The sequence below is a fragment of the Camelina sativa genome, chromosome 15 (genome assembly GCF_000633955.1).
Source record: "Camelina sativa cultivar DH55 chromosome 15, Cs, whole genome shotgun sequence".
In the NCBI taxonomy this organism is placed as follows: domain Eukaryota; kingdom Viridiplantae; phylum Streptophyta; class Magnoliopsida; order Brassicales; family Brassicaceae; genus Camelina; species Camelina sativa.
Genome location: NC_025699.1, coordinates 25959441 through 25984030, shown reverse-complemented (window position 1 = coordinate 25984030; position 24590 = coordinate 25959441). Strand labels below are relative to the sequence as shown.

The 24590-nt window shown below is 42.3% G+C and overlaps 5 protein-coding genes across 5 annotated transcripts; 2 read left to right on the top strand and 3 right to left on the bottom strand.

Moving 5' to 3' along the window:
• On the bottom strand, nucleotides 10189-10859 carry LOC109129165 (uncharacterized mitochondrial protein AtMg00810-like). The gene is made up of 2 exons (XM_019236820.1): nucleotides 10767-10859; nucleotides 10189-10668 (listed from the first exon to the last, which is right to left on the bottom strand). Exons 1-2 carry the CDS (start codon nucleotides 10857-10859, stop codon nucleotides 10189-10191), a joined length of 573 nt encoding a protein of 190 aa, XP_019092365.1.
• LOC104748804 lies at nucleotides 12537-14132 on the bottom strand. The gene has a single exon (XM_010470395.1). The coding sequence runs from the start codon at nucleotides 14130-14132 to the stop codon at nucleotides 12537-12539; it is 1596 nt and encodes a 531-aa protein (XP_010468697.1).
• LOC104747550 (uncharacterized protein At2g17340) lies at nucleotides 16473-19157 on the top strand. The gene is made up of 12 exons (XM_010469201.2): nucleotides 16473-16761; nucleotides 17127-17192; nucleotides 17332-17398; nucleotides 17481-17549; nucleotides 17632-17772; nucleotides 17884-18012; nucleotides 18110-18196; nucleotides 18299-18373; nucleotides 18450-18527; nucleotides 18604-18681; nucleotides 18768-18830; nucleotides 18955-19157. The coding sequence occupies exons 1-12, from the start codon at nucleotides 16610-16612 to the stop codon at nucleotides 19033-19035; spliced, it is 1086 nt and encodes a 361-aa protein (XP_010467503.1). The 5' UTR covers nucleotides 16473-16609; the 3' UTR covers nucleotides 19036-19157.
• Nucleotides 19443-20588, bottom strand: LOC104748803 (protein SUPPRESSOR OF NIM1 1-like). Its single transcript, XM_010470394.1, has one exon. The coding sequence runs from the start codon at nucleotides 20586-20588 to the stop codon at nucleotides 19443-19445; it is 1146 nt and encodes a 381-aa protein (XP_010468696.1).
• LOC104748802 (probable inactive receptor-like kinase SSP) lies at nucleotides 21588-24277 on the top strand. The gene is made up of 10 exons (XM_010470393.2): nucleotides 21588-21836; nucleotides 21922-22057; nucleotides 22546-22679; nucleotides 22762-22831; nucleotides 22903-22988; nucleotides 23123-23314; nucleotides 23398-23487; nucleotides 23578-23688; nucleotides 23774-23890; nucleotides 23969-24277. The coding sequence occupies exons 1-10, from the start codon at nucleotides 21588-21590 to the stop codon at nucleotides 24275-24277; spliced, it is 1494 nt and encodes a 497-aa protein (XP_010468695.2).

The following is a 24590-nucleotide window of genomic DNA, read 5'->3' as shown; positions in this document are numbered from 1 at the left end:
CAGGAGGATCAAAATCGATGTTCTGAACCTTGCGGAGGGAGGTGACGAAAGGCATAGGGATCAGCATATAACGAAGCTGACCGGTCTTGGTCTGGAAGCGATAGCAGAAGTTGTGTCTCACCAAAATCTCACTAGTAAACATGTACTTAAGGTCAAGCAACTTTTGCTGTGACACCTTAGCGTGCGGTGGTAAAACAACACCGCAATACTCAATGATAGGGGTCACCAAACTGCCGATGAGAACTCTCTTGTTCTTAGCATGAGCCATGCTCCTCCGAACCTGCTCAAACTCCTTAGATAGCAGGAAGCCAAAGTTGACATCATGAGTCTGCTGGTACAAAGGGGAATCCGGAGCGTGAAGGAACCTGCGAAGACCATGGAAAAACATCCACAACTCAGGTAACTGCAATGTGCTAGTCTCAGCTCTAGCATAAATTGTGTTACTCAGGAACTTCGCCGTGATTCGGAGGACGGGGTTGCGGATGCGAGACTGTCTTGCGCTTCGAGAAGCATATTGCCCAGCAGCAATAAGCTTCCAAATTTCTGTCCTACTGTCGAGCCTCTCCATCGTGCATAATGTGTTTCTGGGGAAACCGAAGATGTCACATAGATCAAACATGGAGATGACATATTTTTTCCGGAGTAGGAAGAAGCTGATCGAACACTGCTCGGCCATCATATCAGAACCACCCGGCGAATCGACTTGCACAGTGGCGAGGAACTCTCGTGCGAGCCGATCATGCAAGTCCCATGCTTGTTCAGCGAAAGTACCAAAGCCCATATTTTTCACCAACTCATCAAAATCCGACAGCATACCCATCTTCTCAAAGAGTTCCCGATCGACAAAACGAGTTGGCTCCATCTTGCATTGTCCAAGTAGCTTCAAACCCTTAGTATCCTCATCACTCCAAACTCTCGTTGGCGGTTCTTCGGAAGGAGTGGCAGTCTCTTTACCGCTACGGCTTCGTTTAGGCATTGTCTACAATAAAAAGGAAATAGCCAATATATTAGAAAAATCGAAAGAATCGAAGTTCTCTAAGCTAAATCAATCCATGTTACAAGCCTATGCTAAATTCAAGTTTTTGCCACCTAAATCTAGCTCCAAGATTTATCTAGGACAATCAATCTCACGAATGCACTCATCAATGGTAAAGAAGAGTAGAGAATAGCATAAATCTCAAAAATTGAGAAGTGAAAACCTTGGAATCGCCGAAACAAATATAAATTTGGAGAGGAAGCACTTACCTTGTTTGAATGATTGATACAATAGTTGGGTTGGGTAAAGGATGAAAAATCAAGTTGAAGAAACCCAAAATTCGAATCAAACAAGAGAGGATTTTAAAGGAGAGGGAAATGAAGTTTGTGGACGGCGAGGGAGGAAGGAAGAAGAAAAGAAATTAGGTTTTATGGGGTGTGAACACGAATCCAGTTTAACCCGGTTCAATTTAAGTTCATAAACCCGAAAACCAATTTTTCTTCCTTCCTACCTTTCTTTTGTCTTCTTTTTACGTCCCTCGATTTTACTTACCTGGAACGGGGATCAGTCAATCCAGAATTAGATTAGCTGATCCTGACCACCACAGAACTTTCCTTGAAAAGGGTTTCGCATCTTCTGCGTTTAGAACCTGTTCCAAAAATCAAACTCACTACCAAACGTGATTCTCGAGTAACTCTGTAAAGAATACAAAAATAGCAAAGTTCCTAAGCAAAGAAAAACAAAACCAAAAAGAGAAGGGTAAGTAAATGCAAACCCTTTGGATTGCCTCCCATTAGCGCTTGTTTATAGTCTCGAGCCTGACTTTTCTTGCTGCTTAAGCAGCTTGTGGTTCCTCCAGAGGGAGGGAAGTCTCAATTGGTTCATACTCCGCTAGGTACGGTTTAAGACGCTGACCATTGACAGTGAATTCTTTGCCCTCTTGGTCCCAAAGTACAACAGCACCATAAGGCATGACTTCCTTGATTCGAAAAGGCCCGGACCAACGGGAACACAGCTTCCCAGGAAATATCTTCAGCCTTGAGTTGAAAAGAAGGACCAAATCGTTCGCAGCAAAATCCCTGGGGATAATCTTCTTGTCGTGTAAGGCTTTGGTCCTTTCCTTGTATATCTTGGTGTTCTCATAAGCATCCATGCGGATCTCATCAAGCTCATTCAGCTGAATAAGGCGTCTTTCTGCTGCGGTCTTGACGTTGAAGTTCATCTGCTTGGTCACCCATAAGGAATGATACTCAAACTCAACAGGAAAGTGACATGATTTCCCATAAACCAGCCGAAAAGGGGTGGTGCCGATGGGTGTTTTGTAAGCAGTCCGATATGCCCATAACGCTTCATCGAGTTTTAAGGACCAATCCTTTCTGGTTGAGTTGACTGTTTTCTCCAAGATGCTCTTGATTTCTCGATTAGAAATCTCGACTTGCCCACTGGTCTGTGGGTGGTAAGGGGTAGCAACCTTGTGTGTCACGCCATGTTTTCGCAAAAGGTTTGCAAAAAGCTTGTTGATAAAGTGAGTGCCCCATTCGCTTATTACCACTCTAGGAACACCAAACCATGGAAAAATTATGTGCTTGAACATCTTGAGAACCACCTTCGAATCATTAGTAGGACTTTCGACAGCTTCAACCCATTTGGAAACGTAATCCACTGCAACAAGTATTTAGAGATTGCCATAAGAGGGTGGAAAAGGCCCCATGAAGTCGATTCCCCAACAGTCGAACACCTCGATTTCCAAGATAAAGTTTTGTGGCATCTCATTCCGTTTGCTGATGTTCCCACGTCGTTGGCAAGAGTCGCACTGGGAGACAAAGTCGTGTGCATCTCGAAATAAAGTAGGCCACCTGAGGCCTGCTTGAAGTACCTTTGTCGCGGTTTTGAAGGTAGCGAAGTGACCAGCGTAGGTTGAACCGTGGCAGTGAAAAAGAATTCCTTGTACCTCTGATTCTGGAACACATCTCCTGTAGAGGCCATCAGCACAATGCTTGTAGAGAAAAGGCTCATCCCAGAAGTAGCGTTGCACAACCCTAAGGAACTTTTTCTTAGCATACCCATTGAAGTTCGGAGGCTCTTCTGCAGCACACAAATAGTTTGCGATATCGGCATACCATGGCGAATCGTTAACTGTTTGTTGAAGTACCTTAACATCGGCTTTCTCCTTGTAGCAGTCGAGGAAGGCCGCAACCACATACACATTCTCCTCAGGGAGTCGGTCATCTATGGGGATTTCTTCATCGATTCTCAACCTAGAAAGGTGGTCTGCAACCCCATTCTCAACCCCCTTCTTGTCTCTTATCTCAAGATCGAACTCCTGCAGTAGTAGTATCCATCGCAGCAATCTCGGTTTAGCATCTTTCTTAGTTAACAAGTAGCGCAGTGCGGTGTGATCTGTGTGCACAATAACCTTGGATCCAACCAGATAGGATCTGAATTTTTCAAAAGCAAAGACTATGGGGAGTAATTCCTTTTCTGTTGTGGCGTACTTGGTCTGTGTTCCATCGAGTGTCCTGCTAGCATAGTAAACAACATGCAACTTACCATCCTTGCGTTGTCCCAGAACCGCTCCCACAGAAAAATCACTTGCATCGCACATAACTTCGAATGGCAGATCCCAATCGGGTGGTTGAACTATTGGAGCTGAGATCAGAGCTTGTTTGATCGTTAGGAAAGCCTCCAAACAATCTGCAGTAAACTCAAAAGAGATGTCTTTGCACAGCAGCTGAGTGAGTGGTCTGGCTATTTTGGAGAAATCCTTTATAAACCTTCGATAAAACCCAGCATGGCCAAGGAAACTGCAAATATCTTTAACGGTTTTCGGAGGTTGCAGACTTGACATGACCTCTATCTTGGCTTTGTCGACTTCTATCCCTTTCTCAGAAATTCGATGGCCAAGAACAATCCCATTAGTGACCATGAAATGGCATTTTTCCCAATTCAGCACAAGGTGTTTATCCACACAGCGTTGAAGCACTTTGCACAAGCTGGATAAACAGGAGGAGAAAGATGAGCCATACACCAAAAAATCATCCATAAATACTTCCATAATTTCCTCAATCAAGTCGGAGAAGATCGACATCATGCAGCGCTGGAAGGTGGCTGGGGCGTTGCACAACCCAAACGGCATTCATCGGTAAGTGAATGTGCCATAGGGACAAGTGAAAGTGGTCTTCTCCTGATCATCCGGGTGAATCGGAATTTGGAAGAAACCAGAGTAACCATCCAAAAAACAGTAGTAAGGGTGGTTCGCTAAACGCTCAAGCATTTGCTCAATGAATGGAAGAGGGAAGTGGTCCTTCCTTGTGGCTGCATTGAGCTTGCGGTAGTCGATACACATGCGATGCCCTGTTACTGTCCTAGTGGGGATCAACTCGTTTTTCTCATTTGCAACTACTGTCACCCCTCTTTTCTTCGGTACTACATGGACTGGGCTCACCCAAGTGTTGTCAGAGATTGGGAAAATAACTGCGGCTCCCAACAGTTTGAGGATCTCCTTCTTCACCACTTCTTTGAGGTTCGGATTTAGCCTCCTTTGGTGTTCGATGGAAGACTTAGATGGATCTTCGAGGTGAATCCGATGTGAGCACAACTCTGGTGATATACCTGAAATGTCATCTAAGGAATAGCCCAAAGCCTTCCTATATTTTCTTAACTCGCAGAGCAAGAGTGCGGTTTCAACATTGTTCAGGTTAGAATTAATGATAACCGGATATGTGGAGTTAGGTCCGAGATACGCGTACCTTAGCCCTTCTGGGAGTGGCTTTAAATCCAACTTTGGAGCCTTGAGTTCGCTCCAATCCTCCTGATTTGATTTTGTCCCAGGGCAAATTTCGGGATCAGCCGATCTGTCGCCTGGAATGGTCAATTCGTCGCCTTTATCGGATGCTTCCACAGGAGGAGTTGGATCAGTCAGTCCAGGTTGCAGATTGATGAATAAGACTTCATGTTTCAGAGCTGCTGCAGCATCGAGTGTCCTGGCCAAGCTCTCAGTCTCCTCAGAGAGATATCCCAGCTCTGGTTCCGTCTTGGTGAGTGCTACAGCCAGATGATCGCTTGTACACACTTCATCATAGATCTCATCAGCTATTTCGCCTATTGTATCAACCCAGAAGGTTTGACCATCAATCGAAGGTTTCTTAGCTGCTTTTTCCAAATTGAATCTCAAAATCAGATCATCCATGTGTAAATCGATCTTCCCCTCCTTGACGTTTATCATCGCACCAGCTGTGGCCAAGAAAGGTCTTCCAAGTAGGATCGGTTCTTGGGATTCCTCGTCAAGTTTCAGAACTATGAAATCAGTGGGAATGTAGCAGTTCCCAATTTGCACTGGTAGGTTCTCCAACACTCCTTCTGGGCGTCGAGTGGAACGATCAGCAAGGACGAGGGTGACTTAGGTCGGTTGAAGGTGTAGAGGCCAAGTCGCATCGCAACACTGAGTGGCATAAGGCTCACGCTCGCTCCCAGGTCGCAAAGGCATTTGCTGAACTTGAGATCTCCTATCGTGCAAGGCAAGGTAAACGGTCCCGGATCCCCACATTTTTCAGGCATTCGATTTTGAAGCAGAGAACTGCACTCTTGTGTGAGGTACATCACTCCTTTCTCCAGACTGAGTTTGTTGGTTAGAATTTCCTTCATATACTTCTTAAGAGCTGGAACCATCCTTACTGCTTCGATGAAAGGGAGTCTAACCTGAAGCTCCCCTACTACTGACTTCAGCTTCTCATATTCTCGCTCTTGAATCTTTGATTTGCGGCGAGTAGGGAAAGGTAGTCTGGGTGTGAAGGGTTGCTGCGATCCACTGGGTTGCTTTTCTTCAGGGACTGTTGATCCATTTTTAACAACATCATCAGGAATGTCGTTGAGAGCTTCGTCATGGTTGCCTTCCTGATCCTGCGTTTTAGACTGGTCAGTCCGATCGCTGGATTTGTCGTTCCCTGCTTTCTGTTGTGGTTCCGGAAGCTCCTTGCCGCTTCGAAGGGTGACGACATTCACGTATTCTTTTGGATTAGCCTCGTTTTTCCCTGGAAGTGTCCCTGGAGGTGCCTTGACTCTAGCTGCGGATTGTGCCACTTGGTTTTCCAACACTCTCATGTGAGAGTTTAACGATTCGATTCTCCCATTCAGCTCAGAATACATGTTGTCGATCTTGACAGTCACTTCAGTGGCATTTTTCTTCTGGTTCTCCATCAGAGCATGCATCATCTGTTCAAGTTTGCTCTCCTGTGAGACTGCTGCCTGCGGTGCAACCGGTTGATACCCTTGCGCGAAGTTGTTGACCTGGGGTTTTTGTTGGAAATTGGATCCTCCAAAACCCGTACCCTTGTTCTGGAAGCCCTGTGCAAAGTTGTTCTGCTGAGGTCGCGGTGGGTAGACCTGATCCTGAGGATTCTCAACGTTATTGCTTCTATAGGACAGATTAGGATGATTCCTAAAATTCTGGTTAAAACCTCGATTTTGGAAGTTCCCTTGTCCTCCCATATAGTTTACTTCCTCCGTACCCTCTTGGTATGTCTCAGCTCCAAAATCTGCATATCCTCCAGGTTGTTCCTCGCACAAGTTGACACTTTGGTGATCCCTTTTCAGCAGGAGATTCACCTTTGCTGTGAGATCCTTAATAGCATCAGTCTCTACGGAATTCACCCTAACCGTGCGATCATAGTCTGTGCCGTGGTTGCTGTTGCTGGCTGCAAGATTCTCAATCAGTGCATTGGCTTCATTTGCGGTGTTGGTGGAGAAGTCTCTTNCGATTCTCCCATTCAGCTCAGAATACATGTTGTCGATCTTGACAGTCACTTCAGTGGCATTTTTCTTCTGGTTCTCCATCAGAGCATGCATCATCTGTTCAAGTTTGCTCTCCTGTGAGACTGCTGCCTGCGGTGCAACCGGTTGATACCCTTGCGCGAAGTTGTTGACCTGGGGTTTTTGTTGGAAATTGGATCCTCCAAAACCCGTACCCTTGTTCTGGAAGCCCTGTGCAAAGTTGTTCTGCTGAGGTCGCGGTGGGTAGACCTGATCCTGAGGATTCTCAACGTTATTGCTTCTATAGGACAGATTAGGATGATTCCTAAAATTCTGGTTAAAACCTCGATTTTGGAAGTTCCCTTGTCCTCCCATATAGTTTACTTCCTCCGTACCCTCTTGGTATGTCTCAGCTCCAAAATCTGCATATCCTCCAGCTTGTTCCTCGCACAAGTTGACACTTTGGTGATCCCTTTTCAGCAGGAGATTCACCTTGGCTGTGAGATCCTTAATAGCATCAGTCTCTACGGAATTCACCCTAACCGTGCGATCATAGTCTGTGCCGTGGTTGCTGTTGCTGGCTGCAAGATTCTCAATCAGTGCATTGGCTTCATTTGCGGTGTTGGTGGAGAAGTCTCTTTTGCTGGCCGTGTCCAATGCCATCTGGTACTTCTGCTCGATGCCCCCATAGAAAATGTTCATCAGATTCTCTTGAGTGTAGCCGTGGTGAGGGCAATCTCGAAGATACTCCTTGAACCTTTCCCATGCTTCATAAAATGACTCCATGCCTCCCTGCGAGAATGTAGTGATCTTGCTTCGCAGCTTGGCTGAGCGTGACTTGGTGTAGAAGTGATTCAGNCTGCCTGCGGTGCAACCGGTTGATACCCTTGCGCGAAGTTGTTGACCTGGGGTTTTTGTTGGAAATTGGATCCTCCAAAACCCGTACCCTTGTTCTGGAAGCCCTGTGCAAAGTTGTTCTGCTGAGGTCGCGGTGGGTAGACCTGATCCTGAGGATTCTCAACGTTATTGCTTCTATAGGACAGATTAGGATGATTCCTAAAATTCTGGTTAAAACCTCGATTTTGGAAGTTCCCTTGTCCTCCCATATAGTTTACTTCCTCCGTACCCTCTTGGTATGTCTCAGCTCCAAAATCTGCATATCCTCCAGCTTGTTCCTCGCACAAGTTGACACTTTGGTGATCCCTTTTCAGCAGGAGATTCACCTTGGCTGTGAGATCCTTAATAGCATCAGTCTCTACGGAATTCACCCTAACCGTGCGATCATAGTCTGTGCCGTGGTTGCTGTTGCTGGCTGCAAGATTCTCAATCAGTGCATTGGCTTCATTTGCGGTGTTGGTGGAGAAGTCTCTTTTGCTGGCCGTGTCCAATGCCATCTGGTACTTCTGCTCGATGCCCCCATAGAAAATGTTCATCAGATTCTCTTGAGTGTAGCCGTGGTGAGGGCAATCTCGAAGATACTCCTTGAACCTTTCCCATGCTTCATAAAATGACTCCATGCCTCCCTGCGAGAATGTAGTGATCTTGCTTCGCAGCTTGGCTGAGCGTGACTTGGTGTAGAAGTGATTCAGGAAAGCAGCTCTACATTGCGCCCAAGTGGTGAGTGATCCAGCATCCAACAAGTTCAGCCATCTAAGTGCTTTATCCGCCAAAGAGAACTGGAATAGAGTCAGCATTAGATAGTCATAGGGTACACCATTAGACCTCGTCGTACTGGTCAGCCTCTCAAAAGCCTCGATGTGATCTAGAGGACTTTCCGATGGCAAGCCATGGAACACGTGGTTCTGAACCAGATTGATTAGACTATGTTTGATCTCATAGTCTTGCCTTGCAGGAGCGGGAGGTTGAATCGCAGATCGATTCGCAAACAGCCTATTTTGAGCATCTTCATCCCTCAAGGTGGCTTGCCTCGGAGGTGGGTTCAGTTCGGCTCGCTCTTGCTGGTCCTGCCTCTGCTGTTGTTGGATAACGCCAAGCTGAGGGTTGGGCGGATTAGCCCCTGTGTTCTCTCCGTCAGCCATAGAATTGGTCTGTGCTTTTGCTTTCCGGTTCTCGCGTTCGAGCTGTGCTAATTCCTTGTTCCCTAGTATGCGCAGATCAGTTTTCTTGCTGCTCCTTGTATGCATACACCTGAAACCAAGAAATAAAGTTGCAAGAACTCGTTAGTAACTAAAAATAAAGAAACCTTAGACTAAACGTGAATCTAAAATTTCAAAGGCCACGTTTTTGGTCCCCGGCAACGGCGCCAAATTGATCTAGAGTTAAATCAATAACCCAAAGGACACTCAACCACGATCTAGTGGTGTCGTCGTAGTACTTCAGGGTCGAATCCACAGAGACCAAACGATACACTATGAAGTTATATAGACCGAGTGTAGCTAAAGCAAAGAGGAAGTTTGTTTTGCAAGTAACAGAATTAAAACAGAAAATAAATAAGAGTTTGTAAATTTAAAGAAAGTATTTGGCGCAGGGAATCAATCAAGGGTTATGACTACAAATTTGGGTGATGGATTGGGATAACTTTAGGAACCGTTCTTGAACTCGGATCTCAAATATAAATCTAACCTACTGTCGTAGTGTTAATTATCTAAGCAAGAAATCGAATGAACCCTAAACCGTCGTTTGGATCTAAACAATCCTAGCAAGCATTGAGTTCTAGTCCGATTTGTTCACAAGGTGCCCCAACTTCAACTGTCATTGGTCGAGGATCACCTTGCTCACCTATGTTCTTTTCAAGCAATTCAACAACACTTTTGATGCCTAGATGAATTAAACCTAAGATCATAAACTAGGTAGCTAATCTAGTTTAAGCAATAAGAACAACAATAGATGAAGAACACAAGAGATCAATCCCAAATCTAACAACCTAAATCAATAAATCATAAAACCCCCTTTTTGAAACCCAAAACCCAATAGAGAGATTACTCAGACATCGAACAGAAACAATCACAAATCAAATATGAAGGAAACATGTTTGAATTGCAAAAAGAGATAAAAAGGGTTCAGAATTCTTCTCCAAAAGGTTAGAAAGGATTAGAGATCTTCGCCCAAGCTTACAAGTGCTCAAAAACGGCGTAGAGTAAAAGTTATCTCTCTAGGGGTCGAGCCCCGTGGTTAAATAGTAAAATAAATCCCTAAAAAGTCGGTTTAAACCAAAAAAGGAAAGATTGCGTCGGGGATGGGGACTGGTCGATCCCAAAAGGCTCAGTCGATCCGGAACGTGTTTCTGCTCTTACTCCATCTGCCTTCTAGCTCGATCAGTCTTCAACCACTTTAGCTCTAGATGCATATTTTCACCCCCAAAACGCTCAGATTCCTTCCAAAGTCACCTAGAACCTGTAAAGACTCACAAAGGACTAAAAGGACTCTAAAAGCACACTTGGACCTAGGAAAAGACTCAAAACAATCCTAAGAACTATAGTTAAAACCTATAAAATGCAGACACATCAAACACGTAAGGCAGCTTCCCAATGAGCTTCCCGTGGTGACTTCATAAATTGAGCTAAAAAATGAACACAGTAAGCCAAATCTGGACGAGTAGCAACCAAGTAGATAAGACGACCAAGTAGACGGCGGTAAGGTTCAGGCGCAGGTAGTAACGGAGTCTTAGACAAAGCAAGGTTGTGGTTCTGTTCGAGAGGGAAGGCATTCGGTTTGCAACCCAGCAGACCAGTATCAGCGACAATTTCAAGAGCATATTTTCTCTGATTGAGATAAAACCCTTGAGAACTGCGTGACACCTCTATACCCAATAAATACTTCAAAGGACCCAAGTCTTTCATCTTCAAACATGTTGCCAAGTAGCCTTTGAAGATAGTGAGTGCCTCATTTGAATTACTAGTGACAATCATGTCATCAACATAGATAAGTATATTGATTCGAACGCCTCCCTTGTCAAAGAAAAACAAAGAGTTATCGGAAAGAGACTGCACAAATCCATATTCTCGTAAAGCACCAGTCAGTTTTCAAACCAGCAGCGAGGGGCCTGATTTAAACCGTACAGAGATTTGTGTAGACGACATACCTTCTTCTCGTCATTGGTGAAATAACCTGGTGGAGGCTTCATATAAACTTCCTCTGTTAAATCTCCATGTAAAAACGTGTTGTGAACGTCCATTTAATACACATGCCAGTCGTATCCTGCAGCAAGTTCCAAAAACATGCGAACTGTCTGCATTCGAGCCACCGGGGCAAATGTTTCGCCGTAATCCACGCCTTTAACCTGTTTGTTGCCAAGAGCAACCAAACGCGCCTTGTATCGTTCGATGGTCCCATCGGAGTTGTGTTTTATTTTGTAGACCCATTTGGACCCAATCGCTTTCTTACCAGGAGGCAGATCCTCAATCGTCCAAGTATGATTATCTTCCAAAGCACCAACTTCAGAACCCATTGCTTTGGTCCAGACTTTGCTCTTGATCGCTTGATTAAACGTTTTTGGTTCAACCGCATCCGTTATAGCGACCAGAAAAGCAAGATGGGTGGAGGAGAAACAAGTACATCCCACATAATTTTGAATTGGATAGAGAGATGTAGACGTACCCAAAAGACGAGTTTGGGCAGTGTTCGTTTGATAGTCCTGTAGTTTAATCGGAGGATTGTGAGGGCGTTAACCATGACGGAGCGGAAGGACCTCCGGTACCGGAGCAGGCGGATCCGGGGAGGAGGAGGAAGACAGAGTCGGTGCCGGAGTAGATTCAGGAGTTGGTGGCGGAGTGGTGTCATGAGTCGAAGACCGGGAAGGCAAGGTCGTCGGAGACTGTGGTGACGTATTCGAAGACGAAGATGTGTCTGCTGCTGAGGACAAACTAGTGGGTGTTGGTAATGGATCAGAAGAGTTTGTTGGGCCTGGAATTTGAGATTGCACAACGGGCCAAGGACCTTAATCAATAATTGGGCCTAGAGTATTTGTTACCCAAAAAACTTCATCTTTTTCGGTTTCCTGATCGAGACCATCGCGTGAAACAGTTGATGGTTGAAACGGAAACTCCTTTTCACAGAACCGAACATCACGTGAAGTGAAAAATTCATGACGATCAAGATCATAAAGTCTCCAAGCCTTTTTGCCATATGGATAGCCCACAAAAATGGACTTTCGGCTACGTGAAGCAAACTTATCACCCTTATGCGAGTTAGTGGATGCATAACACAAACTGCCGAATACCTTGAGGTGATCATAAGTTGGAGCTGTGTCGTGTAGCTTCTCATACGGAGTGAGACCATTCAAGACTGAACTTGGCGTGCGGTTGATCAAATAATTAGCAGTTAATACACATTCACCCCAAAACTTGATTGGAAGATGTGCTTCAAAACGCAGAGCTCTTGCAATGTTTAAGATGTGGCGATGTTTTCGCTCGACGCGGGCATTTTGCTGAGGAGTGGCGACGCAGGAGGTTTCATGAATGATGCCTTCACTTTGAAAGAAAGCAGTCATACTCATGAACTCCGTACCATTATCGCTTCGAACTCGTTGGACTTGTTTCTGAAATTGGCGTCTCGCCATTGAAATCAAATTTTTGAGATTTTGAGCTGTTTGTGTTTTGTCATGTTGAAGACAAATCCAAACACTACGAGAAAAATCATCAACGATAGTAAGGAAATAACAAGCACCAGAGGAAGAAGGAGTGCGATACGGTCCCCAAAGATCAACATGCATGAGTTCAAAAACAGACTTTGTTTTATTATCACTGATTGGAAAAGAAGACCGTGTTTGCTTAGCGCGGAAACAAACATCACACGCCTTATTAATAAGTGTAGAATCAACATAAACAGAAACATGTGGAAGTGAACCAACTACTTAAGCAGACAGATGTCCCATCATGTGATGCCACAACTCATAGGTTTGAACCTCCTGTGTGGTGACTGAGGCAACAAACTCCATTCTGCAAAAGCGGAAAGTTCCACGCTCACGCTTACCCGCTCCAATCATCGTCCTCGAAGCGCGGTCCTGAATTACAAGAAACTGATCAGCCATTTGAACAACACAATGGTTCTCATCCATCAACTGTCCCACTGAAATAAGATCCGATTGTAAATGTTCGACAAAGAAAACCGATTTCAAAACCAGATTTGGACCTATCACAACTGTGCCCTCTTGACAAGCTATGCGTTGGCGACCATCAGCCAAGATTACTAAAACTGGTTCCATATTGCGTACACTTTCAAGGATATCAAAATTTCCGGTTAAGTGGTGAGAAGCTCCTGTATCTAATATCCAAGAAACAGAGCACTTACCGGAGAGTTTTTCACTGCTTGAACTAGCACCACCATTGGATCGTCCGTTCAGAAGCTTCACCAGATTTTGCCACTGGACATCACTGAGTCCCCTCACACCATCGCGATCTTTCTCGGTGATCACATAGTTCACATGTTCCTCAGGAGCAACCGGCGGAACATGAACCACGTTCGCATAGCTCACACTGCGAGGTTTAGGAGATGGAGTAGAGCCACGTCCTTTACCTGGAGCAAGATGACTGCGAGGACGATCGCCCCACCATTCAAGGTATCCAACCACCGCAAAACAGCTGTCAGAAGAATGACCGTTGCGGTTACAGTGTTTGCAGACGATGGCGACATCATTAGGTAGGGGAGAGGAGAGAGAACGAGGTCGTTGATGAGCCGCATATGCGGAGACTTCAGCAACCGCTTCACCCTTGTGGACATTGACACGAAGATCTTCCTCTTGGCGAACCACATTGTAAACCTCTTCCATAGGTTGTATTGGTATACGAGATACCAGGCTCGAGCGTACCGTTTGGAAACCATCATCAAGACCCGCAAGAAACTCATGGACTTTATCTTCCTCACGGTCTTGCTCTTGTAATGCCATCAGATTGCATTCACACTTACCGCATTTACAGAGACGCAATGGCCGATGATTAGCCATGCTATCCCATATGCGATTCAACTTGCCATAATAGGCTTCAATCGCAAGACCTTGTTGCTTGCAACAAGCAAGCTCAGCCTTCAGTTGTTGGACACGAGGTCCATTAGTCACCGAGAAACGCTTCTTCAGATGATCCCACAGATCCTTGGCGACGTTCCGATGTGAAATGTTGGAACACAGAGATGAATCAATGGTCATGCGAATCCAAGAGACCAACAACGCCTGAATGGTCCACCAATCTTCAAGATCTCGAGAACCCTCCGCCGGACGAGTGATGGAGCCATCAAGGAAACCAAACTTCTTGCTCGAGCAAAGAGCGGTTTTGAGACCACATGCCCATTCTTCATAGTTCATCCCCTTCAACAAAGGATGAGAGATGACAGCACCAGGGTTGTCAGCGGCGGTGAGATCGTAGGGAGAGATCGTTCGCCGTACTTCGACAGTCGTCGGGTTCGAGTTCGTGTTCGTGTTCGTGTTCATCGCTCCGTTCTCACCGGTTCCGGACATGTTTGAAAGGATCGAAAAGAAAGAAGAAAAAAAAAACAGATCAATGTGTTTCTTGCTCTGATACCATGAAGAAACAGAGAACGAAGGTGAAAGCTTGTCTATTCATTAGCAAGTATACAGACATATATATTACAGTGGCGTGGAGGAGAAGCCTAAATCAAAGGGATATCAATCAAATATACACAAGTAGTTATGGTAAGGAATAACTCTAATTACATGACATATGGGATATGATATCTGTAGAGAATAATATCCCAATAAGCTCCAAATTATGACATGTGCGAGGCAAATCAAGGTACAAGCTCCAAATGATTAAAGTAAGATGAAAGAGAGTAGCTGAACATAAAAGATCACGGTTAAATCGGGTTCAAAACATATATAGGGTACAAAGAGTATTACTTTATGCTCCTTCCATTAATTTTGATATTGGTAATTCAATTAGAAAAATATTTGTTCTTCGTTTGTGATGGATAAAGTGAAAAGGGGTTTGTTGAAATTATGTTTGGTTCGTCTATTTAAATTCAATGAAGAAAGTATGATCATTCACAGTGCTTCCTTGTATCTTTTGGTCACTGGACATGTCTTTCCTTATTCTTGGACGTAAAGAGAACAAAAAAATAGATACCACTTAAAAGATGCATGAGTGAGAATGGAAGTGATTATCACTACAAGAAAACACGTCTTTTGCGATGGACGAATATATCGCGAATCCCTCGCAAATCGACAAAAGCGAGATATTTGCGAGGAAAGTCCGTTCTATTGGTATTGTTGACAATAGACAAATGGTTTGGGATATAGAGTTAATTAACATCACTTAATTACGCCGAGAATCCCTACTCCTGTTCTAGCGGTTTTGTCCTCTGAAAAACAAGCACCCAGTAGCATGTGTAAGTCTTAAGGCGTTTGAGAACAGAAGGGAAGAAGTAAAAGATTGTGTCTGTACAACAAACCGTGCTTTTGCTTGTGTTTAAGCTGATAGGTTTCCAGTTTCACCACCATGATAGAATAATTAGTATAAATGAAAATGATTGTCTTGCAGCTTTAACTTACATACTGTGGTACGTTGTACCTATTTCTATATTTGTTGCTGGTTCCTTATGCCCTTATCGTGGACATAACGCCTCAAGGTTTGTACCCGTTTTAAGGTTTTAAAACACCAATTTGGAATCCAAAATGTCTAGGAAACATCTCCATATCCCAAGTTCCCAGCCCCTATGATGCACGGGGACGCCTGTGGGCAGCCGTCTCCCGTCCCGGATTCGAAACGGGGACGGATACCTGACGGGGACAACACTGAAACGTTTCTCAGCCGTTTCAGAGAATGCAGAGACGGCAAGCAAAAAAGGAAATGGGAGTAAACAGATACGGGGACGTCTCCGAGTCGTTTTTAACATAATTGAAGTGTCCCTGTTTTAGAATAGGCAATTTAACTTCTTTTTTATAGAAAAACTCAAATAAAAAAGGAATTATAGGGCATATTCTAGGGCATAAGGCTTATATATAACGATTCACTGCCCTGCGCCCCTGTTTATGTAAACGATTCACTAGTCTTTGACGTCTTCTCTGCTTTCCTTCACGAAACGTCAAAACCAGAACAAGTACGTATCTTCTTCTCTTTCTATTTTGACTTTTTAAAATATTTTCAATGATCGTTGTTTGCTATTCATGTATGTGATCGTTGTTTGCTATTCATCCACAACAATTTGCGGCTTCTATCAAGAAATACTGATGAATATCAGAATGAAAAGACCAAGCAGTGGGATGTTGGTGGAGATGAAAGTGATATTCAAGCTGAAGCAGGGATTATGGAGTTATCAAACCTTTCATTAGATGATCCAGATTTTGAAAATCAATTCCTTAATAATTAGTTTATGATTGTTGTTTATGACTATTTTTCTTCTATTTTGAGACTTATATTTCTAATTATTATTTATGTTGAGACTTATATTTATAATTTTTTATATGTTTATTGAAGTACCTATGCCGTACCCATAATTTTTATTTTGCCGTTTTCCATCCCCGTTTCCGTATCCGATTCCTGTTCCCGTACCCGTTTCAGTGCAACTTAGCCCAGCCCTTTCGTCCACATAACTGCTTGCTGTCCCGTCTTGCTGGAAACGTCTTTGGGACGTTTTGGAGCCGTTCCCATACTGTCCCCTTTCCGAAACGTCCCCGTACCGGAGATGGCTACCAAATACAGAAGTACCCGTGCTAGGTAACATCCATATGCCTGGCTTAATTTTGCGTTTTCTCTCTTTTACTTGAAATCTACGAGACAAAGTTTATGTTCAAGCATTAGCTTTGTGCTATATACTCCGAAGTACATACAAACGAACAAACGCACAAATACCACAAAGTTTGGAACTTGGCTACTATTTAAATTAAATACAATCCAAAAGTTGGCAGATACGACATTTGTGACCCGTACCCGACCCGTTTCAATAGACACTCGTCCTTGGTCCTCACCAGTCCGGGGGATGATTCCGTTTCCTCTATTACCGACGCCGATAGAAACCAGCTACAGGGCTTGCACCATTCCCTACAGATTCCCTCGTGATAATCCCAAGATAGCCACTCCTACTGAAATCTCCTGGATCAATGTCTTCTCCAATTCCATCCCTTCTTTCAGGTTCCTCTCTCTCTCTCTGTCTCTCTGTCTCTCTCCCACCTTTGGTTTCTCTTTACTTTGACCACATTTAGATACTGTTCATGGGTCGGATCAAGATTCGATTTTTATGCTCATATTCCAGTACTTAGGCTTGAATTGGATGCGTGTTGCTGATTTATTACGAATTCTTTCAAAAATTAGCCTTTCAGCTATTGTCTTGGCTAGTTGTTGCTTTTGACTTTCCTGTGTTTTCATGGTGTTTTAATTAGTAAACATCACGAGGTTGTTTTCTTGAAGCTTACAGGAAACAAGTTGGGAACTTGATTTTAACAAGGTTCTTTCTTTGTCATAAGTCTCCATTTTCTAAAGCTGTGTATCATTTGCAGGAAACGTGCAGAGAGTGATACCACTGTTCCAGATGCTCCTGCTAGAGCTAAAATATTTGCAGAAAGGTACATCTTTTGTGTATGTATTTGGTAATTCTCAAGGGTTTGATTTGTTGGAAATGTTTTGGGAATGTCACCTTCATAAACTCGACGAGTTTTGTGTCCTCTGGTTTGCGTTTGATATGTCCTACTTTGAATCTGGAAGATATGGTGGTATACTTGAAGACTGGAAGAAAGATCCTGAGAGTAATGGCGGGCCACCAGATGGTGTTGTAAGTCAAAACAACTCATGATCTTTCTCTCTGGTGTAGTAGTGAGTTTTGTTTTATGGATTGGTTTTGGTTTGTTTTTCAGATTCTTGGCAGAGTTCGTGAGCATTTACTCAGAGAGTTAGGATTTATGGACATATTTAAGAAAGTCAAGGTTTGAATTTTCTCTCAATGGCTCTTGAGGTTTTCAGATTCAGATACTCTCTCTTTCTCATGAGTTCACATTCAATGAATAGGATGAGGAGAATGCAAAAGCTATAAAACTATTTACTGAAGTTGTCAGCCTGAGTGATGCTATTGAAGATGACGGAGAACGGTTAGAGAATTTGGTGAGAGGGATATTTGCTGGAAACATCTTTGATCTAGGCTCTGCACAGGTTTTCTCTTTCTTGAACAACTCTGTTTTTCTTCAGTTGCCTCTCTTTGGTGTCTCCCACAGGAAGCTTTTGCTAATTACGGGTTCTTTTCTTCTCTTTTGCATCTTGAAGCTTGCTGAGGTTTTCTCAAAGGATGGCATATCTTTCTTGTCTAGCTGTCAAAAATTGGTTCCACGACCATGGGTCATTGATGACTTGGACAACTTCCAAGCCAAATGGATCAAGAAGCCTTGGAAGAAGGTAACTCGTTTGTTTCCTTCTTTATCTAATGCTTTGTTCAGACTTCAGAGGTCACCACTTGACAAAATTCATTGTTTATATTCTGTTCTCATTACAGGCAGTGATTTTTGTTGATAATTCTGGTGCAGACATAATTTTGGGTATTTTGCCGTTTGCAAGAGAGTTGCTCCGTCGAGGAACTCAGGTTGGTACTTCTGACAATGACCGAGTCTTTCTCCACAATCTCCTGAGTGATGAAGAGTATACTCTCTAAGTTGTTCTTTCTCTTTTTTATTTCCTATTAAAGGTGGTTCTAGCTGCTAATGAGCTGCCAGCTATCAATGATGTAACATATACGGAGCTAACAGATATCGTGTCGCAGGTGATGAATGAAGTAATTCTTGATTTTAACTAATTCAAAGAAAAGTGAATCTGATTTATTAGACTTAGTCTACCAGTTGAAGGATGAAGATGGCCAATTGTTAGGTGTTGATACTTCAAAGCTTCTGATTGCAAATTCAGGGAACGACTTAGCGGTAAGTCATTATTAGAAGCTCCCATAAAGAAAAATGGGTTTATTCATTAGATTTTTTTTTTTCCCTCTTGTTTCAGGTTATTGATCTCTCAAGAGTATCACAGGAGCTTGCTTACCTTGCATCTGATGCAGACTTGGTCATCCTAGAAGGCATGGTAAGGTCCTTATTAGTAAAGCGCAATCAAACAAAGTATTTAACTTATCTTGACTTAGTAATTAAATTAGCAGCCGTTCTATTCAGGGTCGTGGAATCGAGACAAACCTTTATGCGCAGTTCAAGTGTGATTCTCTCAATATTGGAATGGTAATACTTGTTTCTAAGCCACGTTACTCTCTTTCTTTCTTTATTGGATTAATGAACAACATTTGTTCTGTGTTTAATGCTTATTTTCTTCTGACTTCTCATGAACATCCTTTTTGTTATGCAGGTGAAGCATGTTGAAGTAGCACAGTTTCTCGGAGGACGACTTTACGACTGCGTCTTTAAATACAATGAAGTTCAGAGTTGATTATATTCCAATAAACTTCACTCTTGACTTCTCCGCAACTACGATTTTGTACTGAATCATCCATACTATATACTGTGTCATCATGTTTTTAAAAAGGAGAGACTTGAACCTTCCAAAATCAATACAGATTCCTGATAAAACCAAAAAACAAGAAAACAAAACAAAAACGATGCTAAATACTATTCCGGTTTTTAATGTTAGCGTCAATTTTTATAATGATGCTAAGTAAATGATGTTAAACCCATAAGGAATAATATAAGACATATTGGAGAAACTTAAACTTAGCAAAATGATTTTGAATTCCTACCAACACAAAGAAACAAAAATTGACAAGGAAAAATCCAAAAAAGACAAAAAGAGGTGATAAAGGTAGACATGCATGCAATTCATCCAATCCAACCTCTCCATCATGGAAGCGAGATAAAATTGGGAGTATAAACACAGTGCCAACACTGAAAAATTCTAGTACCTATTCGAATCTCTTTGCAAAGATCTTCCCTTACAACATAGATACAAGCCACTCCAGATCGATGGCCGCCGCAACACATGAAAAGGGTCTTTCCATAGATGAAGTAACTAATGGGATCAAACATCCAACAGAGACTTCGCAAGTTATTTGTTGGCAAAGTCATCAACTTTAGCCATACTACTTCCTCTTCCTCTATATCGATACTTTTCTTGGTTACCCAAATATCAATCTTCCTTGTTTCATAATATTGCTTTAACAAGGAAAAACGATCTCTCTCATAAACTGCGAGGATAAACATATCGAAAAGATGGTTCTTCTGACACGGAAGGAGACAAAAAGGTTTGAAACTCTCTGTCGAGAAATCAAAGCTTCGAATGAAGTACTCACCACTAGGACCCTCGACATTACTAGTAATCCAGTAGAGGTTTCCATTCAAGGAAACATTTGGTCGTTTTGCTTCGTCAGGTGTATCAATAATTGTGAACGTGTGAGAGGTACATTGGTAGATGGCAACTCTCACCTGGTAAGGGTAAGCTTCTTGGCCTAGTCTCCAAAAAAAATAGCCCAAGACCTTGTAAACCTTTTGGGGTCTACTATTATCGTATCCTAAGCCGGAAATACAGAATATCGTATCCTTGTAGTACGGTTCGTACTCGATCCATTTGACCTGTCTTAGCCACGGATTCCACAGCGCTGTCCCATTCTTCCAAAACTGATACGTACAAAACAAGAGCTCATCACAAGTAGTGAAGGTTGTGAGATTCATTGTATCCTCGTACGGAATATCAAAGGAGGCGGGTAGCTCACGCAACTCTATGGTTGGATCGATGATGTTGTGATCGATGATGTCTGCTGAATAAATCTTGGAATTGGTCTGGAAGAAGAATTGAGGACGTGAGCGAGAGAAGTGGTTGTTTAGAAAGCTCTTGTCGTTGAAAAGAGAGTTCCATCGTTTACATACGGTTTTGAATCGAACAAGAGAGTGAGGTGGGAGACGTGTGAGTATTTCTTCCTCCAACTCCCACGGAAGGTTCACCGGCGGCTGCTCGATCACCCGATCTTCTAGACACAAGCACTGTCCCATGCTTAAGTTAATTGCTACCCACGAGCTACTTGCAAGTTGCAACCATAATTAGGTCTTCTGTTTTCAGCTTTGTTACTAATATTTATCTCTAACGAGAATTTTGGAGAGGATAAACTCTAGTTTAGATTTTTAAAAAGTTGTTAGTACATGACACATTGTCAAAATCTTTTTGATATACGTGCGGTAATCTCCTGACATTTCATATAGTATCTTTTAAATATTCGATACATCGATCACAACAATTAAATTATGCATGCAGTAGCTGTAGCTGATCAACTTCTTTACCAGAGTCATAATATAATTACGGCATTGGTCAAATCGGCAAGCTGTTCTGATCTTGGACGCAGTACATTTTAATTAAACAATGCTAGCTCTTTTGTGATTAAATTTTTTTTTGTATAGAATAAAAAAAAAATCGATTTAGCTCACTCTTCTTATGCTTACTCATAGTATGAATTATTATGTGAAACTGAAATTTACAAAAGTAAAGTATATTTTTTATTACTTCGCCCAAAAAAAAAAAGATCCAGTATATTGTGACCCATGATTACCAAAACACAGATAGTGTCAACAACAATGTAAAAACGATAAACATTAATAAAACAATAAATGTCTCTCATTAACAAAGACCACGTTAACTTAAAAACCAATCAAAAAATAAGATTTCAATAACATAACAAAAATCAACTTGTCACCACCATGTAAAAACATTGTAAAGTAATCAAATGCGAAACATAGATAGTTTTATACCCGTTAGTAAGAAGCATATGCAAATAATTTTTATAAAACAAAAAAAAAAAATATATATATATATATATATATAGAAGAGAAAAAAATGCTTAATCTTGATAAGCGTCTCTTATAAACACCATTTATAAACTTCAGACTCGTAGTTAAACAAACACAAGAACCTCTCTTCGTCTCTCTCTTTCACTCTCGCTCTCGCAAAGAACGCTTTCATTACTCTGTTTTTTTTCTTTTGTTGCGGAAAACAAAGCTATGGGTAGTTGTTTCTCGACGACTAACGAGGATGATACACCGGAGATGCAGAACGACTCGTCTTTCACGAACTTCTCTCTCTCCGATCTTAAGACGGCGACCAAGAACTTCAGTTCCGGTGTGATCATATCAGAGGATGCAGAGGATTGCTCCAATGTCGTCTACAAGGGTCGTTTACCACAGAATCTTGGCTTCGTCGCTGTCAAGAGATTCAAGAATATGCCTTTGGTTGATCGTGGCTACTTCAAGGTGCCTTTTCTTGCCTTTTAAAAGCTTTAGCCAACTTTGCCACGCTCATTGATCTCTTTTGATGGGTTTGATTCTGTTTCTTCAGGGAGACGCAAAAGAAGTTGGGGAACTGAAACACAAGAGGCTCGTCAAGTTGATGGGATGTTGCTGCGATGAAGATGAACTGCTCCTTGTTGCAGAGTTCATGCCGAATGTTACACTTGCTCGGCGTTTGTTCCGTCGTATGACTCTTCTTCTTTATGTCTTCTTTGCATTTTACATTTAACGTTGGTGAATCTTGAGGTTAAAGAGGCTGTATTGTTGGTTTCTGTTAAATGATTTGTGTTCAAGATGGTGCTAACGTATCTGCTTGTAGAATCGATTGAAACAGAACTCTTTAGAATTCTCTGTTTTGAATCTGATGATTGCGCTTTAGATTGTAGCAATGTATATGCTCATTGAATCGATCGATTTGAACTGAACTTGTTAGCATTCTATGTTTTGAGTGAGGCTGCATTAACTGTTTGTTTACGCATCATGATTTGAGTTGTAGATTGTGTCTATGTATCTGCTTATAGAATCCATCGAAACAAGACTTGTTTGCGATCTTCGTTTTGAATCTGAAGACAGAGAGACTGACTGCATTGATGGTTATATAAGTGTTTCTGCATGCGTGTAGAATCAGAACTTATTAGCTTTCTCTGAGTTATTTTCTTTCTTGATTTCACAGAGAAAAACAAAACCATGGAATGGTCAATGAGGTTGCGAGTGGCGTATCATATAGCCGAAGCATTAGATTACTGTAGCACTTTAGGTTTTGCAAAGTACAGTAACTTAAGTGCTTCCACAATTCTGTTTGACTCGGTATGTAAAACAACATCTTCATGCATATACCTTGTATAACGATGTTAAACTGTTTCTTGTTGCTCAAATGGATGTGTTGAAGGATGGTGGTGCGTGTCTTTCGAGTTTCGGTTTACTGAGAGAGATCATCGGTTCTAATCGAAGAGAAGAAGGTAATCAGTTTGCGCTTCTCTCTTCAGTTTATTGCCAGGATCAGAATGTGATGTTTATATTCTCATTGTAGGAAGCGTGAACCCTGGAAACGTGACATACAGATTTGGTATTATCCTTTTGAATCTGCTAACTGGAGTGCAAATTCCTCCAAGCCATGTAAGTGATTCTGTTCACGTCCTCTCTTGTTTGCTCACTTGGCTTTGTGATTCTGATCATGAGATTCTCCGTCATTGTTAATTCCTTGTAACACAAGCCACATATGTCTGAGTTGTTATTTCTCCTGCTTCTAGGCTCCTGAGGTAATAAGAGGAATGAGTGTTACTCACCTGATGGATCCAAATCTGCTCGGAAAGTACTCTGACGAGGAAGCAACTATAGTCTTAAATATCGCATCTAACTGTTTGCAATGCACTGATGCAAGCAAAAGTCTCATCACGAAAGAGCTTGTTGCAGCACTTAAAGCCTTGCATACTAAAAGACAAGTAAGGAGGATTTGTTGGAACTATATATGCATTAGTCATGAGTTTTCGCATTCATGTTATTAACCAATCCTTTTTGTTTGCAGATTACATCTATTCAGATACTTGAAATGATAAAGCAGGATGAGGTGGGAGCATCTTCCAGTCAAGGACAAGAGGTTGAACCCTTGGACGAAGTAAGAAGGGGATTGTTGTTATGATCTGTCGTTATCTGTATATTGCACTCTTGATGATATTTTTCACAACATGATCCTTTTGCTTTGCAGGTCTCATCTTCTGAACTCTCAAGCCTAGGACAAGCCTGTCAGAAACTTGACCTAGTTGCCCTATATAATGTCTTGGCACAGCCAGAGTATGCAGCTGTGTATTATAACAAGGTAACAAACTGATTGATTCTTTCTCAAGCTATTAATATAAAAACTTGGCTTATAAGTCTTAACTAGTATTTGTTGGTTTGTTCAGTTGTCTTTCGTTGGATGGTTACAAGAGACGAGTGGTATAGATGATGTGGACGGAGAAGAAGCCCATCTTGAATTCAGAAGCCAAAACCATATCTCCACAATCGATAAGTATACTGAGGTATATATTATAGATCACTGAAACTATATCAATAACAGTTTTATAAAGCTAGGTTTAAAAGTTTGTTTCTGTCTGCAGATCATTGAAACTAGAAAAAAGGTGTCCGTGAATGTTTTCGCAAGACGCTGCTTCAGCCACATAAAGCGTAATCAGGTGGTAGCAGCAGTGGTTGATGCTATGAGAGCACAATCAGAGTTCCCTGAGTCGCCTATTGGTTTCTACTTGCACTCACTGATACTAGCCAGAATGGGCAGCAACACTAGATCTGCTCGTGTCTTCAAACAAGCGACTCAAATCGAAGCAGAGTTAGGAAGAAGCATGGTTATGGTAAGGATAGATATTTTAATGTTAACCGTGATTGATGATTTTTATTTTCATGTAAATTAATCATGTCAAAACTCATCTTTTTGCTTGCAGGCTCCATCTTCTGCAATGCTTGAATCAACAAAGCAGCAGCAGGAGGCATCATCATCATCGATCTGCTAAAAGGTTCAACAAAGCAATTATTCCTCGACGCTAAGAGATCCAGAAACATGGTTTAGGAAGAAGAATCCTGATTTTGCAGAATACTTTACATATTCTTTGTTGGTTGATATAGGGAATAAGGAGCTGGCACCGCACGTGTGAAGTCAAGGAGGTCAAGGATAAGAAGAGAATGTCACGTGTGCGATGAGCTGGGAGAAGTTGATGAAAAGCTGTC